The sequence below is a fragment of the Myotis yumanensis genome, unplaced genomic scaffold, assembly GCF_028538775.1.
Source record: "Myotis yumanensis isolate MYYU_CA2020_CCGP unplaced genomic scaffold, mMyoYum1.0.hap1 SCAF_14, whole genome shotgun sequence".
In the NCBI taxonomy this organism is placed as follows: Eukaryota; Metazoa; Chordata; class Mammalia; order Chiroptera; family Vespertilionidae; genus Myotis; species Myotis yumanensis.
In genome coordinates, this window is record NW_027223765.1 from 26,634,910 (window position 1) to 26,653,506 (window position 18,597).

Sequence of the window (18,597 nt, forward strand, 5' to 3'; positions counted from 1 at the left end):
AACCTACTGCAGAGAACAGTTGGGATTCTCAGCTGAGATTCCTGGCAGGTCTTCTTGCTTGCAAAACTCACACTTCTCCTATTGCTCTGGTGCAGAGATTCAAGTATAACTGGCAGGGACCATTGTGGCCACAGGACAGAGAGCAGGAAACTTGAAATTCATAATTTTGGGCTAAATTCCATTGGCAGTGAGTAAAAGTGAATTTGCACAATCAAAAGAGCTTGGGCTTTTTGGGAATTGGTGATATGTAGTTTTTATGGCTCTTTTTATTCTGATCTGCAACATGGGGAAGGCATGATTACCAATCTATAAATGAGTATTTAATAAATTCTTCATTTTCTCTTCTCCAGAAACTACCAGTAATTGCAAGAAAACAGTAGAAAAAGGTGAGTTGGGATTGGTAAACTGAGTTTAAGATAAATTCCATTGCTTTTGGGAAAGAGGAAGGTAAATTTAAATTCAAATCACAAGTAGATAAGGCAACAGAAGAGATCAATTTTTAGGATGCAAAAGAATCATGGAAAGATAGTAAATGGTAATGATGGTTCCTCTTTTACACTTGCCATTACTTACACAAAGAATTTCTAATTGAATCCTATAAGGTAGGTCTCCTCATCCTCTAAAGATGTTTAAGAGGCTGAGAGAGTTTATAAGTTGTCTAGGCTCCTATATCCTGTAAGCACATCCACACCCTCCTCACCACTTCTGACTGCCTTGCATTACATTAGGCAGTTTCAGATGAGAGTACCAACCAAGGAGCCTTGTATATTTGTGTCTGGCAGGGCTGGGGAGAAAGGCTCACACGGACAGATGTCTAAGAGGATAAAATTCCCCAGTCTTCCAGCCAGGGCTGAGCTGAGAAACCCAGGCCAACCTGGCTCTTGCCCAGGGTTCTGGCTAAGGTGGATCTGGAATGATGGGGTGGGAGCAAGTCAGGAAGTCTTACACCCCGGTAAGCACTGGGCCCCAGAACCTCTATGCACAGGCCTCTCCAGGTCATTTTCCAGCTACTAGTGTGCAATTCTGTCCTTGTGACTTTCCCAGATTACAACCTCCCATTACTCTAGGAGCCAAGCTCAGTAGGAGAATACAGAAAGGCCTATTCTTATTCCATGGATAATATAACTGCTCTGTTTTCTGTTGTAAACAAATTACTGAGTTAAAATAGACAGTTGAAATCACAGGTTGATGTTCCATCCCCAGTATTAAGAATCAGCAACTATTTGCTGCTAAAAATGGTAGCTGACTTGATTTTGACAGTTTCCACTTCACATATTTTAGTGTAAATCTGTGTTCTCTTTATCACAAAATATCTGGCCAGAATAGTCCCTGCAGTTTATTGGCCATATACAATATTTCCTGATAATTGCTGGTACACTATGTACTCTTCAGTATTCATTCCTCTGATATTCCACAGTGGAGGGTGAGTTGCTGATTTATAACTTCAGTAGCTTTGTGCATTTGGGTAAGAGTCATACACCAGCCATTGCTCTATGATAATATATTCTTACTATTTTGATTTTTTAGTTCAGATTAATCTCCACCTGAAAGAATGACTTGTGTTCACCCCACTGTTATTGGGAAGGGCTCCTTCAGAGACAGTAGGAATAATTCAGAATAACTTTGCTTCCATAAGGAGATGGCAGGCTTTGACTGCTGACAGACACTCTGAAGGGCCTAGAGGTGTTAATAGATCATTTTTTTGGCGTATCTCTTGTAGGATATTTGGCTGTGGCTGTGGTTAAGTCATCGTCACCAGAAGACCTCACATGGAACACTCTACAAGGCAAGAAGTCCTGTCACACTGCAGTGGATAGAACCGCTGGCTGGAATATCCCCATGGGCCTGCTCTACAGCAAGATCAATCACTGTGAATTTGGTGAGTGAATCCTGGGAGGTCACTGTAGTCAGGACTAGCCAGAAAGAGGTGTACTGGGAAGAGAATGTTATGGTACAAAATGCTGTTGTGGCCCTGGTTCTACAGTAGTTAAAATTTGCTTAAAGTGAACCTTAAGGAAATACCTAAAAGGGATGGTAGGTCTGGGGTGATGAATCAGAATGGTTCTTTTTGGTTGCACATAATGGCTTACCTTTCTCTCTTATGAAAAAGAGGAGAGGTGAGCAGTCCATGCTGATATGATCCTTAGAAATCCAGGCTCCCTCTCTCTTTTGCTTCACCATTCTGAGCATGAGGCCTCTGTCTTCAAGGTCATTCATAATTACTGTCACATCCATAATCCAGGAAACCTCAAGGAGCAAGGGCAACTTAAAGTGAATATTAAGTGAATATACTGTATATAAGGCCCCTAGAACCATAAGAAATGCAAAAAAATTCACTGTTAATAACTCATTCTCAAATTTCCCCCTTAAAAATCAAATTGCCCCTGCATGCATACATAGGACATCCTGCTGTTAACGTATTAAAGAAGCCATCCAGGAAATCTAACCCAATCATTTCAAATAACTTCTCATTGCTCAGAATTTAGGCACATAATCCACTTAACTGTAAAAGACACTGGAAAATGTCATCTTTTATTTGGGCATGTTTCTGTCCAAATAAAACCAGAACTTTGTTTAAAAAAATTAAAAATAGAATTACCATATGATCCAGCAATTCTACTTCTGGGTATTTGTTAAATGGGAAAAACACTAATTCAAAAAGATATCTGCACTCCCATGTTTACTGTAGCATTATTTACAACTAGTGGCCCAGTACAGGAATTCGTGCACATTAAAAGGAAATTAATTAGAGGAAATATTTTAATATCACTATTCGCCCTTTTTTTATAATAGAAGTTTCAAGGAAATTCACGATAGACAATGACAGATCGAAATACACGTGTGCGATTGGCGCCAGTGAGAGCTTTATATGTATCGTACATGTACAAGTCAACTTAGCCTTTTATAGATATAGAATAAACTTGCTTAATTAGACCTGCTTTCTGATTTCGCTAAACTTTTTCCAGCCCAGTGAAACACCCCAACTTCTCTTTCAGGTAATTGTCAGCAACACAGCAGTAAATATCAACACGAAGCAGATTATTATTGTAGATCACACAGGGAGAACAAAGGGTAAAATATTTAACTGCAGCAGTGTTTGTCTATATTCTGCACAGTGAGAAAACCTGAAGTCATTTTCAAGATCCACCATTTCTTACTTCTTTTTAGTCGGGTCAAGTTTCTAAGCTTTCTAAATCTCCATTTTCCGGTTAATGAAAATAAAATAGGATTCTACTGAGTCTCCTATCTACCTACTCCAGGACTTCTGTGAGGATCAAATGAGATGAGGCACTGGAAAACGCTTCACAGACATTTGGTTAAAGTGTAAATGTTTCCACCTGGCTATAAAGCAAGTCAGGTTTCTGGGCTGAAGAAACTGTAAGGAGGCTAGTCGCTAGGGAGAGGAAGCGGGGCATTGCTACATGATGTCATTATTGGTGCCCACAGACACTGTTTCCGGGCTGGGCTGAGATGTTGGCTGCATTTCGCACCATGGGGTCTTAGCAGCATTGGCTGCAATTTGGTGGGGTGTCGCTCCCGGGTGGTGGCAGGGCCTGTGTCCCACTTGGAGGAAGCTGACTGCTGGTTTGTCAGCGCCAGGTCCATGCTGCCGTTTATTTTTTATTTTTTTAAATTTTGTTTTATTGCTTAAAGTATTACAAAGAGTGTTACACATGTCTCCTTTTTTTCTCCCCTTGACTTTCCCCCAGCCTCGCCTACCCCCCAGTGTCTTGTGTCCATTGGTTATGCTTATATGCATGCATACAAGTCCTTCAGTTGATCTAATGCCGTTTATTTTTAAATGGCCAGTGTGTGTCATAGCAGCTCCTGAGTTGAGTGCCTGCCCCCTGGTGGTCAGTGCACATCATAGCGACCGGTCAGATGGGAGGAGAGACACTTAGCATATTAGCCTTTTATATATATAGAAGAAGATAGCCAAGACATGGAAACAATTTAAATGTCCATCAATAGATGAATGGATAACAAAAATGTCATACACACACACACACACACACACACACACACACACACACACACAGGAATATTATTCAGCCATAAAAAATAAGGAAATCTTGCCATTTGCAACAAAATGGGTGGACCCTGAGGGCATTATAGTAAGTGAAATAAGTCAGACAGAGAAAGATAAATATCGTATAATTTTACTAATATGAGGACTCTAAAAAAAAAAAGGAAACCAAACCAAGCTCATAGATATTGAGAACACACTGATGGTTGCTAGAGGCCAGGGGTGGGTTTGGACAACATGGGTGAAGCGGATCAAAAGGTACAAACTTCGAGTTATAAAATAAATAAGTCACGGGGATGTGCTGTACAGCATGGTGACTAAAGTTAATAATGCTGTGTTGCATATTTAAAAGTTGCTAATAATCGCTGCCTTAGGGCTTTCTGGGCAATGTGAATGTGTGAGATCCTTAGGTCTCACAAGTGACTGCCTGATTCCCAGGACTCTTCCAAGGGATGGAAATCAGTATATTCTCTGTCTACTGAATATCCTCCAGTATAAGCTTAGTTTTCTAATAGTTCCTAAATGTTTTCTTTCTTTTTTTTTATAATATAAACTTTGGGTTATGTTTATTTGATAGTCTTTCTAAGTTAAATTTCAAGACTTTAACCAAGAGATAGCTTTGGGACATTTCAAGGGCCCTGGAATTATTCAAGGATTTAGTCTCTCTTCTTAAAGGAAATATTATTGAACTAAATTAGGCTGATATAATATACTTGAAATCATGTGGAAAGCCTTGTCAAATAAAAAAATTAATAACTGTGTTCTATTTATATACATATATTTTAAATGTTATAAAATTTTCAGCCTCTAAGCTTGGCAGGACAAGTTTGCTGTATACTTCTTAAGCAAAGCCAGAATACTCAGCAGAATTTCAAAACAGGAGCATAAATAATGCCACAGACTCCCACCCAGCCTGCTCTACAGATTGGCTGGGGGGTGGGGCCGCATCTGTACTTCATAGGTCAAATGTATAAGTTGGCTTACTTTGCTTTTTAAATAAAGATGCCTACTTTAATTGCTTAATAAGTTAGCTTTTCTCAATATAATCAAGGTCTCATATAAACTCATTTATATGAGAAGCCAATATATATATATTTTTAAATGTGCTCTATATACTTTTTCTTTAATCTGGTAAGTCCAGGACATTTCAAATTACATTTACTCAACAAGGTACCAAGTACTAGGGCCCGATGTCTGCAAAGGATACACATCTTTCATTTGCTCGATGGTTGGCACTCGAATAATATCATTGATTCCAATGATGTTATCATGTCTGAAGCCCAGTAGGATTTTTATCTCCCTCAGGGTTCTCTGGCAGTAGGTCTGGTGCTCAAAAGGACTGATTTTCTTGATAGCTACTCGAACTTTGCTGACATTATCATAAGCAGAGCTTTTTCTTCTTCTTCCTCTTCTTAAAGGATACCTTTCAGCATTTCATATAATACTGGTTTAGTGGTGATGAACCCCTTTAGCTTTTCCTTATCTGTGAAGCTCTTTATCTGACCTTCAATTCTGAATGATAGCTTTGCTGGGTAAAGTAATCTTGGTTGTAGGTTCTTGCTATTCGTCACTTTGAATATTTCTTGCCACTCCCTTTTGGCCTGCAAAGTTTCTGTTGAGAAATCAGCTGACAGTCGTATGGGTACTCCTTTGTAGGTAATTGACTGTCTTTCTCTTGCTGCTTTTAAGATTCTCTCTTTCTTTTGCTCTTGGCATTTTAATTATGATGTATCTTGGTGTGGTCCTCTTTGGATTCCTTTTGTTTGGGGTTCTCTGCGCTTCCTGGACTTGTAAGTCTATTTCTTTCACCAGGTAGGGGAAGTTTTCTGTCATTATTTCTTCAAATAGGTTTTCAATATCTTGCTCTCTCTCTTCTTCTGGCACCCCCATAATTCGGATATTGGTACGCTTGAAGTTGTCCCAGAGGCTCCTTACACTATCTTCGTATTTTTGGATTCTTTTTTCATTTTGCTTTTCTGGTTGGGTGTTTTTTGCTTCTTCGTATTTCAAATCTTTGACTTGATTCTTGCGCTCCTCTGGTCTGCTGTTGGGAGTCTGTATAATATTCTTTATTTCAGTCAGTGTATGCTTAATTTCTAGTTGGTCCTTTATCACAACGTCAAGGGTCTCACTAGATTTCTTGAGGGTCTCATTAAGTTTATCAGCGGTTTCTAGAAAATTCTTGAAAAACCTTGAAAGTGTGGTTTTGAACTCTATATCCAGTCATTTGCTTTCCTCCAATTCTGTCATTTGTGTCCTGTTTCTTTGTCTCGGCATTTTTTATGCTTCACTGTGTTGATAGAGTGGCTTTTTGTGCTAAGTGTCCTATAGGGCCCAGTGACTCAGCCTCCCCAATTACCTGAGGTAGCCACTCTTGGTGCTGCCCTCGAGTTCCAACCGATGCCAGACAGTCCTGTTTCTCCCGTATGAGTCTGGGTCCCCAGAGACTCGCCCAGAACTGGAGCTCAGAGCTTGAGACTCCCTCCTGATTGACAACCGTGTCCTCAGCCGCCAGCCCTCTCCACGTGCGCCTCTGTACCTCTGTACTTTACTTCCACACCGCACCTTCTCTGAGTCTCGGTATGCTTTTCTCTTTCCTTCTAGTTGTAGAATTTCCACTCAGCCAGCCTTCCTGTGGTTCTGGATGTCCTTCCATCTTTTAGTTGTATTTTTGAATTTGTTGTGGGAGGCACCAATTTCCGGTGTTTACCTATGCCTCCATCTTGGTTTCTCCTAAATGTTTTCTAATAGTTCTCATTTACATTAACTTCCTGAGTATGGCCTCCCTGCCACCTCCAAATATGTGCAACTGATGTAAAAAGGAGAGTCCTCTAAAAATAGTTAGGAACCAGATGAATCGTATGTGTGGACTGGATCACATTTATGCATCCAGTTGTTTTGATACTAACTTGACAGGAAGCAAAGAGTGGCTGGGGTGACATTCAGAAGCTCTGGTTCCCAACCAGCAAGGGCACCACCTCTGCTCTCCTGAGTCTCCTGGAAGTGTTACAGCCAGGGGAGAGCAGCTGAGCTGTGACTAAATTTCCCCAGCTCTTTTTTGAGCTTGGAGTTCTACTAGTAAGTTCTGTTAAAGCCTCTTGTAATAAATGGCAGGAGAAGGAAACATCTGCAAGTAGGTGGCACAAGTTCAGGGAATGAGACCTTCAATTTTATCCCCTTGGTGTCATTTCCATCTTTTTCCTTTAGATAAGTGATAACACTCTCAGTGTGTCTGAAGAATTCTCTCCACCCAAATTGTAACGGTCACTAACTTCTATTCCCAGTCTTAAGTTTCCCTTTAAAGCCTATAGCCTGGCAGGTCCTGAGTTGCTGGAAGGTACCAGAATAAATGAGTATGTTATACCTGTCTTGGGCCATACACACCTGTTAATGTGTTAGATGAAGACCATTCATATTGACTTAGTTAGGAAAAGCTGACTTCTTCTTGCCCTTCTGCAGATAAATTTTTCAGTCAAGGCTGTGCCCCTGGGTATGAGCGAAGTTCCAGTCTCTGTGCTCTGTGTGCTGGATCAGAAACTGTTCCAGGAAAGGAGTGTGAACCCAACAACAATGAGAGATACTACGGTTACACAGGGGCTTTCAGGTAAGTCTTATAAATGCTGAAATGAATATAATAATACTCCCAGCTCTGACAAGATCCCTTTTTAGGAACTAAGGTGAGTTTCTTATGTTACTAGCCTATTAGTTCTGCGTGTTTCAGGTGCCATATTCAGCAACCATATGTAGAACCCTGTGTGAAGGGCCCTCCAGGACTGTCTCCAGACCTGGCTGTCAAAGACAGCAAAGATTGGCAGTAAGGTTGTTCTCAACAGAGGGCAATTTGCCCCCTGGGGACATATGGCAGTGTCTGAAGATATTTTTGATTATCAAATAGGACTGGAGTGGGTTGGTGTGGGGAGAGGGTGCTACTGGCATCTAATTGGTAGAGGCTGCTAAACATCCTGCATGCATCGGACAGGACCCTACAACAAAGAGTTATCTGGCTCCAAATATCACAAGTGCCAATGTAAGGGAACCCTATCATAGTTGAATATAGGAGTCAGGGGCTTGGCTCATGCTCTTCATGCATCTCTGAGGAACCTACAATCTGGAGATATACAAAAGTAAAGTACATGATTTCTACATTCCCAACTATAATTCTATTTCATGGGATGTTTATCATTTTTTTTATACAGACACCTGTGCACTTTACGACCTTATTACTTTTTAACTATCCTTTCTGATTCAGGCCTGTGTTACTTAGTAGTTCGTTAATCCATCAACTGCACAATGATGGTAGCATTGTAACTGAACTTCTCGGTGAAGAAAAACACTAAATTTTATCCCAATGTATCAGTTAGAACTACCTTGTGAATTAGAGTAAGTACAATTCACAGCCTACACATTTCCAATTTTACAAAGAAATTACCTCACTGAAAAACTACTCTCTAAAATCTGTTTTGATCCTTAGAAAATGATATAGCTCTCTCTGTTGGAGAAACTGTGCAGAATTTAAGATTTAGTGTGTGGAAACGAGACTGTATAACTACAAAGCAAATCGGAGATTTCTTTTTCTTTATTACTTTGTGATGTAAGATTAGTGATAATAGTTGATTAGTGATAGAAGGGGAGTCCCAATTGCCGTTGTCAGATGGCCAGCTCTAGATCTGTAAGGTGGCCCTCCTGAAGGAAAGATCTATCTTGCTGACTTCCTCTTTTCTCCCTATCTTGTTCTCTGTAGGTGTCTGGTTGAGAGAGGAGACGTGGCCTTTGTGAAAGAAGAGACTATCGATCAGAACACTGGTGGTATGTGCACATGCTCCCCTGTCCCTCTACACCGGGGTTGGTGTGTTCCCTTGTGTTCAGGATGCCTTGGTGAAAGTGTTATGGACTCTATCAGGCTCCAGAGCTCTGATTCTCAACCTTTTTGTTCAGTGGAGAGAGGTTTTCACCTGGGTAAGGAGTGTGGCAAGAACTGTGAGGTTCCAGTGGACCTGAATTCTCTCCCAGGAACCCTGCCACGGGTGCAGGCATTGTGCTGCCTGTCCCCTAAATACTTCAGGGCACATTTCTTAAGAACAAGGACTTTCTCTTACATACCTACTTTACAATTACCAAGATCAGGATATTTACATTAACATGAATTTAATATTCTTACATCCACAGTCCATATTCAATTTTTCTGAATCATTGCAAAAGGGTCCGTTATAATTATTTCCTATATTTTTAGGTCCAATATATATTCCAATATATTCTATGTCCACTGGGGGAAAAACCCTAGAGACAGTGGCATACCAGTAGGGATGAGCACCAAGATCGTGGATTCTAGAACCACCTCCATTAAAAGTAACCAGGGCCCCTTAGAACAATAGCCTACTCTAGGGCTGAGCAGGAGAAATACAAGGTGAGCTTGGAACATCACATGGAAGTGATCAGAGTGATGGGACATGTGAAAGCACACATTTGGACCCCCAACTGGCCAAATCTGGGGCATTCTGAGTATTAAAAGAAATAATAATAATGTAACTATAATAACCCATTAAATAAATAAGAATACATGAGTCCATCCTGATTAAACAAATGAAGGAACAGATATTCCTTATTGTAGAATACTAACTAATATATGTAGAAATAATTATAAAGTTAAAAAACTATCACTTGGCAAACAATCGTTTTTTATGATTGATTCAATCAAGATTGATTGAATCAGGAACCATTATTGGATCCTAAAACTAGAGGGTGAATATTGGATGGCTATGACATTAAAAAACAAGCCCTGGCCAGGTGGCTCAGTTGGTTGGAGCACTGGCCCATACACCAAAAGGTTGTGGGTTTGATTCTCAGTCAGGGCACATACTTAGGTTACAGGTTTGATCCCAGTCAGTGTGCATACAGGAGGCCACTAATTGATGAATTGATGTCTCTCTCTCTCTCTCTCTCTCTCTCTCTCTCAAAATCAATAAAAAAACATATCCTCAAGATTAAAAAGGTAAAAAGAAAAAGTTTTTAAAGTTGGTAAGAATGAGTACGCCACCTGCCTGCTCTGAATTACTACTTACAGAACCCAATATAGTCCAAGCAGCTATTTCTTCCCTTCCTTTCCTCATGCCCCTTCACCCAACCTCAAATCTTTCCAGCAACCTATCTAGAATAAACTAACTCCAACTCCCCCAAGAAGCCTTCCCTGATGGGACACATACATCCACAACAGAATCCCCTGTCCATATTGCTAGTATTGTTGAACTCATCACACTTTATAATAATAAACTGGCCACAGGAAATCTTTGAGCTCTTTCCCCCTCCTTTTGTATCCCAACACTGACTATAGTATATGGCATACGGAAGTGCTAAGTACCTACTTGAAGGAACATTGATTTGGTTAATTTTCCTTTCTTCCCTCCTATTATTTTTGCTTTTTTTCTTTAAAGCCTGTCCTTTTTCCTGCTACCGAGTATTACTCTTTGTCACCCCTTGATTTCTTTTTGTACTCTTCTGAGTAGGGCCCCCCTTTCTAGGCTTTAATTCTCTACTCATTGCAATGACTCCAAGAGCTTTGCCTCTTGAGGGGAATTTAGAGAGGAAGCCTAACCTATATTGCCACATGGTCATTTTTATGTACAAAGTACACTGGCGCTGCAACCTCAACCTGTGTAAATCCAAACTCCTCATATTCTCTCAAAATCCAGTCCTCTTCCTACAGCCTCTGTTCCTACTGGAGACTTGACTTTATGCCCTGCTAGTCAAGCCTAGATTAGTCTCTGTCAGTATGATTTTATTTCTTCAAAATGTCTTTTTAAAAAATATATATTTGATTGATTTTTTACAGAGAGGAAGGGAGAGAGATAGTTAGAAACATCGATGAGAGAGAAACATCGATCAGCTGCCTCCTGCACATCTCCCACTGCGGATGTGCCCGCAACCAAGGTACATGCCCTTGACTGGAATCGAACCCGGGACCCTTCGGTCCGCAGGCCAATGCTCTATCCACTGAGCCAAACCGGTTATGGCTTCAAAATATGTCTTTATTAATTCCATGGTATGTTGTGGTATAGAAGAATCAGGATACAGAAGCATGTGGACTCTATGATCTAATTATTTAGATTTGTCTGCAAATTATGTGTGTCAAAAAAAGACTAGAAGAAATGCACCAATCTGAAAAGTGGCTGCTGTGGGATTATAAGTATTTCAGAATTTTCTTCCTTAAACTGTGTAACATGTTAGAAATTACTGTTATAAAACCAAAACCAAAACCAAGGATTAGTTTTACTGGAAATAAAAAGTTTTATCATGCACTTCTAGATGCCTACTGCTACCCTCCTAACCCAGACTAAATCTCCTCCTGTCTCATTATTCTTAATTGTCCTATTTTAGGCTCTGGCTCATACAGTAACATTGACTTCCATTCATGAATCCTCATAGACCCACTTGTCCTCCTGCCAAGTGCCACACTCCATCCCACACTCAAGGCCTTTAGTGCCTGGGCGTGCCTCGCCTGCTCAGCCCAACCACCCAGACTGTCCCAGTGGGGCCATTCTCCTTTCACCCATTAGAAACACCAGGTGTGTACCTCCCTGAGTCTTACCAGTGCCCTCCACCTTCCCAGAGAAGCATTCCTTTCTCCTCCCCCCAATCCTATACATTACAAGATACGTAAAATCTTGCCTCTTCCAGCTAGCTTCCCCTAATTAATGTACCCTCACTGTGCTGGTTCTGAGTTCACACAGCATTTAGAGGTATGTTCTACCTCTAAATGGGTAGAACTGGAACTGGTAAGAAAGGAAAGGAGAAATGTTTAAAGGTGGGTGAAGATGTGTATGGTTAGGCAATTTGAGTTTTCTATTAACACTAAAAGGGTACATTTTGGGAGTGCAGAAAACAGGTATTTTGACTTTATACGTAAGTAATATAAAATTTTATAATAGTGAATCCATCTATTAGTTGTTCCATTAAATGACAAAAATTAAATGAAAATTGAATTAAGGAAAAGATTAGGAGAGACGGGAAAACATTTGAGAATTGCTCTGGAGGAAAGAGCCAGAAACCTGAGAATGGGTAAGAATTTCTTTTCCAGAGAAAATACAGAGACGGTGAAGCAAAGGGCTGAGAGCAGGGTATGGACCTGTGTGCACAGAGAAATGTACACATTTTCAAACGGAGCCAGTATGAGTCAGACTTAACACACTGCTGCAGTTTCCAAAAGGGCTTCTGGGGAAGTTCCTTTGCTTGTTGGTGCAAGAAGGTAGAGCATAGAGACTGTCAACCAGTTGAGGGGTTCACGGACTTCCTACACTGGAGCAAGAGGCCCGAACGCTTTGGAATTTAGTAGAAATGAAGAACTTTTGGAACAGCATCCACAGAATACAGTCCTCTTCTCTGGCTGGGTGGGGCAGGTTGGAAGGGGTGGTCGCTAGGAATTCCTGGTAAGTCTCTTCCTCTCCACATCACTGTGTGCACTTCTGCTGGCCACTGGGTCCGGGCCCTCCATACACCAGTGGATCGGTCACAGTGCCCCGGAGAGGGTGACTTGACCAAAGCTGTCAGCTGTGGCTGACCCACCTTCTCTATTTCCAGGAAAGAACACTGCTGACTGGGCTAAGGACCTACAGAAGGAAAATTTCAAGCTGCTGTGCCCTGATGGCACCAGGAAGCCTGTGACCGAGGCTGAGAACTGCCACCTAGCCCGATCCCCAAATCATGCTGTGGTCTCAAGGCAAGATAAGGCAGCTTGTGTTCAGGAGGTGCTAGGTCAACAGCAGGTAGGGACCAGCCAGGGCTTCCACCCTTTCATTCTGGGTGGTGTGGATTACCTGGGAGGAGCTCACAGCTAAATGGAGCCCCTATTCCTGCATTCTCTTTCTGGAAACTGGAATTGGGAGGGTATGGATTGTGGAACTGCAGCTCCGAGGCCTGGCTCTCCTGGTCACGAGATTAGCCCCCATCTGATGTGCATGTCCTCAGGTCTGTCTTCCTGCTTTGCCCTTGGTACCCTCGTTTTCTGCACATCTGCATTTTTTTAAAATGAAAAGGACTGATTCTGTTTCCCAGACCTCCCTGATACAGGTCATGAAATGTGGATCTGTGTTTCCCTTGCTTAGACAGACTGAGAACCACTCAAACATCCAGAAAAATCCAAGCTCCCAACCTTCATGGAGCTTTTCCTCTGGCCGGTGTTGGTGAGGAGAGGGGCTACCTGCGTACTCTTTTTGATTTCAGAGAGGAAAGGAGAGGGAGAGAGAGATAGAAACATCTATGATGAGAGAGAATCGTTGATCAGCTGCCTCCTGCACACCCCACACTGGGGATCAAGCCCGCAACCTAGGCATGTGCCCTGACGGGGAATTGAACCATGAGCTCCTGATTTATAGGTCAACACTCAACCACTGAGCCACGCCAGCTGACTCATATAGTAACATTCTAATGAGTATTCTAATCCTAAAGGCTCCTCTACCCACAAATACTACTTGCCTATTGATTCATCATTAGTTTTATTTTTTAAAAATTAAGATAGCATATCTTTGTGAGTCCTCTTAAGGAAAATTATATTAATAATTCAGATTTAATGAAGATTTCCTAGGTGCTAGGTGGAATGCTAAACTTTATGTAATCATCATTTCACTTATAATCTTAGGAAGCGTGGAATAATTAAGCCTCTTGCCCAAGATAGGATAAAAAAATGTAGTAAAGCCCTAGCCAGGTAGCTCAATTGGTTGGAGTGTCGTTCCGTACACTGAAAGGTTTCGGGTTTGATTCCCTGTCAGGGCACATACCTAGGTTACGGGTTTAATCTCTGGTTGGGGCACTTACAGGAGGCAACTGACAGATGTTTCTCTCTCACATCAATGTTTCTCTCTCTCCCTTCTTCTCTTTCTAAAAATCAATAAAAACATACCCGTGGGTGAAGATTAAAAAAAATTTAGTCAAACATGAACTTGTAACAACCACCTATACCACCACTTATTGGGTGGCTCATGTTTAACATCTTCTTTGACAGTAACACTTGGAAGGGACATGTTTCTGCCTGTCCTCTCATTTCAAGCAGCCCATGAGGCCATGGCCAAGGAAGTGGGGTGGAGAGATCAGAGAAATCGGGAGCAGGTGGCTGGGTGGGAGGGACTCTACAGAGGATATGGACCAGGAAAAACCCTACAGAGGACTTTGGGACTTCATGAAAGCATGGAGCTGGGGCCAAAAGTGGGTGAATGCCAGGTGAGGGAGGTGGAGAGATCCTGAGGCATCCTCTGTAGCTTCCCTTGCTTTCCAAAGCTGGTTCCTAACTTTTAGTCTCCTCTATCCCATCCATATGTTCCTAGTTGCTCACTTCCACAGTCCTCAGCACTTCCTATTCATTTGACAGGCTGAATATGGAAAAAACGAAAATGGCTGCTTGAGCGACTTTTGTCTGTTCCAATCTAAAACCAAGGACCTGCTGTTCAGGGATGATACAAAATGTTTGGCCGAACTTCAGGGCAGAACAACGTACGAATCCTACTTAGGAGCGGAGTATGTCACGGCTGTGGGTAACCTGAGACAGTGCTCAACTTCAAGTGAGTAGGAGGAACAGCATGGGGGAAGCTGCAAAGCAAATGTGGGCAGGGTTCTGGGTGGTGAGGACAAAAGGAGAAGTGGGCTACAGCTCCAGGAGATGACCAATGGACAAGATGAAACAATGAGGGAACAACATAATCCCAGAACATATGAAGGCTACTTGTATGGGCAGTTGGCAAGAAGGCAATTGCCTCAGGGCACTGAAGTAGTGAGCTGCCTGGATATGCAGAATTCCATGTTATTGCGAAGAAAAGAAGGGATTTATGTGCCTATGCCCATTGCTCTGCACTAAAATCCATTTTTCATACAGAGTTGCACTGTCTAATATGGCAGCCCCTAGCTATATAACACCATTTAAATTTAAATTACTTAAAATTAAACAGAATGAAAAATTTAGTTCCTCAGTCACACTAGCCATAATTCAAGTGCTCAACAGCTACATGTGGCTCCACATAGGTGAGCAAAGATGCATTTCCATCAACGCAGAAAGTTCTTTAACACAGTGCTGCTCTTGAGAGCTTGAACAATGATAATTCTGGTAACTATAAAGTTGTCATATATAATACTCATCTGGAACACCAGTTTTCTCAGAATTAAATAACAAAAAAGTACATGTGCACTATATGTTGGACCTCATTTAAACACTTGAAATCATTTGGAAGATGTGGGAGAATAACATGCTATAGGGTGAATATACATCAACTTTTGTGTGCATATAAGTGAGCCATAGCCCTTAAGAAAGCATATCTTAAGGACCATGGCCATGTGGATTCTGATTCCCAGGCCCTGTGGATACTGAATCAGCAAGTCTGTGCCACAGTCAGGGTTTCCGCACTTTAACAGCTGCCCCACATGATTCTGATGTAAGGAACATGCTTGCCCATGGCCACGGTTGTGAGCACCCAGTTATAATTAACCAGTCTATATCCTCCAAGAGGGGAGAAAGTCTGGCTCTGCTGTTCTCTGCTCCATCCCCTGCCCCTAGTACGGAAACTGGCTCATGCAGGTGCCTAGTGCATCTTGCTATGGTGGTTCCTTTCCAGCCTAGAGAGGTCAGAGAAGACAGTACTCGCAGGCTCCTCCCAATCACATGGACTCAAGTGTAGGAGCTCTGCCTATAAGACACCAGGTGGGGGATGATGCAGGGCAGGGAAATCGTGTTACCATCCTTGGCATGGGGCATGACCTGGGGTAGGCACAAGGCCTATGCAGGCAAGTGGAGAAGGCCACTGGGATGCTTTTGTATTAGGTTTAACTGTTTATTCACTCGACAGAAAATAAATATAGGTATATACTGACTTTCCTACCTTTCTTCTCTTCCCCTACAGAACTCCTGGAAGCCTGCACTTTCCATAAACCTTTAACTCCAAAAACGGGGCCATGAGCTGATGGAGCTGGGAGCTCATCTGGCCTGAGGGTTTTTTGGCTGCCTTCATAGTTCAATGTTGCCATCTGTGCAGGAAATAAATAAAAAATATTACTGGTTTTACCTTTTAAAAACTTCATTCTTTCCTAAATGTTTGTCCTGGAAGGCTTTCTTCTATACTATCCATCTAAACACATGTGCAATTGAGCCCTTCCTTCAGAGCTCAAGCTCTGATTCTTCCCACAGCTTCGGTTGTGGTGCCATAGCCACACCTCCTGGGTACAGTCCCACTAGGAATTCTTTCTAAAAGGGGTCTGCATGGTCATTATAATGCAATCAAGTGTATGTGGCTGTGTGGTTGTGTGTGTGTGTGTGTGTGTGTGTATGTGATGCTAGGGTAGGGGCAGGAAGGAGAATGCAGAGTGAGTTATTGAGATAGACTACAGAAAAAGAATATAAAATATTTATATATATATATATATATATATATACTTTTTTAAATGAATTTCATCAGATCCTGATTCTAACTGGTTGGAAAAGTGAATCACTGGAACATCTTCTTGCTAAAAATCATCCCTTGATCCCGATTCCCACAGCCGTCATTGCCCTGTCTCCTCCCCTTCTCAGTCAAACTCCTGAAAGATGGAGGCTCGCTCTTTCCATGCCACCTTTATTATTAACGGCTGAACATACGGAAATCAGCCTTCCGCTCCACTCACTTCTCTGTAGCTACCCTGGCTAAGATCGCCACCCACCTGCCAATTGTGAAAACCAGTTTTAGTTCTTTCTTTCCTGAGGCTATGTGCTGCACTTGATACAGCTGACCACTCACTCTTCCTTGCAAGTCTCCAGCTTCTCTGTCCTGGTAGTCCCTCTGTCCACTTGTGGCCTTACTTTGGGCTCATCCTGCCAGCCCTGAAATTGTAGGGAAATAATTCTGGGGTTCTTCTCTTGACCCAGCACTCTTCTCACTTTGCAGGCCCACCCTAAACAATGTGAGTGACTCTTGGGCATCTACGTCTATATTTCTGACCCCTGCCTCCAGTGTCCCCACACTCATACCCCCTCCTCCTTACTGTGGAGCTATACTTGTAGAGCTCTCACAGGAACCAGAAATCCCCACGTCAAAAAACTGAGGTAATCATCCTGCCCCTTCCCTTTCCTGCTTCCCTAACCTAACTGTTGTTTACATGTATTTCACACCAGCTAAAGTCATGGTCTTTTACCCTCACAGGAGCCATAAAGTGAGGAGTCAAATTTCAACTCCCTGTTTTCTCTCATTCCATGTCCAAGGCCAGCAAGTTCTGCTGATTTTGCCCTCTAAACAACTCTTCAGTTTGCCCCTTTAGTTCTTAACTCCTTCCACAGCCTCAATTTACACTCAGGCACGGAGCTGCAGAAAGGGAGTTTCTGGACACAACAGTCCACATCTCTCTTAAATTTCTAATGTCCATGGAAACAGGATTCTAGGTGCACTTTGCAGTGAAGACCTGAGTTCACCTCTTCACACACACACAGCCCTACTTTGCCTTGAGCCTATCAACATTCTGCCTTATTTAATATTCACCAAACTCCACCCTTACCCCAAATCCTATAGCTTTCTTTTCCTTTGTTTGGTGAGATACCCCATGGGGGTGTAGTCTGTATTATTGCAATGAGTCAACAAACCCAACTTTGTCAACAACTTTTGGGAGCACCTACCATGAGCCAGACACTGTTCTAGGGACTGCAAATATAGCAGTGCATGCTATAGCTCCTTAAAATAATTTGTGTATTTTTATTTATCCCTCTCTCTAGATTGCCTTATGATCCGTGTATATGTACAGAGAAATGTCTGAAATCATGTTCACCAGATACTTCTCTGTATCCCCCTATCACACCGTCCATCCTCTGTCAATCCCATGCCCCATTATATTCAGATGAAATGCCTCTGTAGCTAAGATGTGGAAACTGCCCAGGTGCCCATCAGCAGATGCATGGATTAAAAAAAGCTGTGGGGCATTTACCCCATGGAACTCTTTGCAGCAGCAAAAAAGAGGGCTCTCTTGCAGGGACGTGGAGAGTATTATGCTAAGCAAAATAAGCCAGACTGAGAAAGACAGGTATCACATGATCTCACTCACATGTGGAATCTAATGAACAAAGTAGCTTCACAGACATGGGCACATGGAACACACTGGCCAATCTCAGAGGGGACGGGTTGGGAGGGACGGGAAGAGATTACCCAAAACACTTGTATGCGTAGCCCATGGACACAGACAACAGTGCCGTGAAGCCTGGGGGCTGGGTGACGGAGGAAAAATGGGGGGCATCTATAATACTCTCCACAATTAAAAAAACCCATCAACAAATAAAAAGAAATGTTTCGGTAACGTGTGAGTTCCTCACAAGACTCACCTGAGGGAAGGAGCGACTAGAAATCCCCAGTGGGGATTTCTCCAGCCACTCGTTTTATTCCTCCAGCATTATGTCAAAAGCATGAAGAGGGCGGCGACATGTGACATTTATCTCCAAGGATCAAGGTTTCACTGGAGAAATTCCCGTGGCGGCCCGCTCGCGCGTGCGGCAGGTACGCACTGTACGACAGGTACGCACTGTACGACAAAAAAGAACTACAACTCCCATCAGGACATTCGGGACCATGGCCCTCGCGGAGTAA

At 42.3% G+C, this 18,597-nt stretch overlaps 1 protein-coding gene and 1 long non-coding RNA gene across 3 annotated transcripts in view; one reads left to right on the top strand and one right to left on the bottom strand.

Moving 5' to 3' along the window:
* Positions 1-16,072, top strand: part of LOC139022364 (serotransferrin-like) — a 28,981-nt gene extending 12,909 nt beyond the window's left edge. The window contains exons 11-17 of the mRNA XM_070433429.1: positions 351-386; positions 1,721-1,879; positions 7,487-7,631; positions 8,769-8,833; positions 12,599-12,783; positions 14,382-14,571; positions 15,901-16,072. Coding sequence (XP_070289530.1) covers positions 351-386; positions 1,721-1,879; positions 7,487-7,631; positions 8,769-8,833; positions 12,599-12,783; positions 14,382-14,571; positions 15,901-15,956 — 836 coding nt within the window. The 3' untranslated portion in view covers positions 15,957-16,072. The remainder of the gene's footprint in view (positions 1-350; positions 387-1,720; positions 1,880-7,486; positions 7,632-8,768; positions 8,834-12,598; positions 12,784-14,381; positions 14,572-15,900) is intronic.
* LOC139022369 (uncharacterized) overlaps positions 1-18,484 on the bottom strand; it is an 82,240-nt gene extending 63,756 nt beyond the window's left edge. The window contains exons 1-2 of one of the 2 annotated variants that reach the window (XR_011473693.1): positions 18,336-18,484; positions 2,091-2,247 (exon numbers count right to left, since the gene is read on the bottom strand). This is a non-coding gene — a long non-coding RNA (uncharacterized lncRNA). Of the gene's footprint in view, positions 1-2,090; positions 2,248-15,879; positions 16,053-18,335 lie in introns of those variants that run through there. The other variant, XR_011473694.1, reaches the window with a different exon arrangement.
* Between the last annotated feature and the right edge of the window lie 113 nt (positions 18,485-18,597).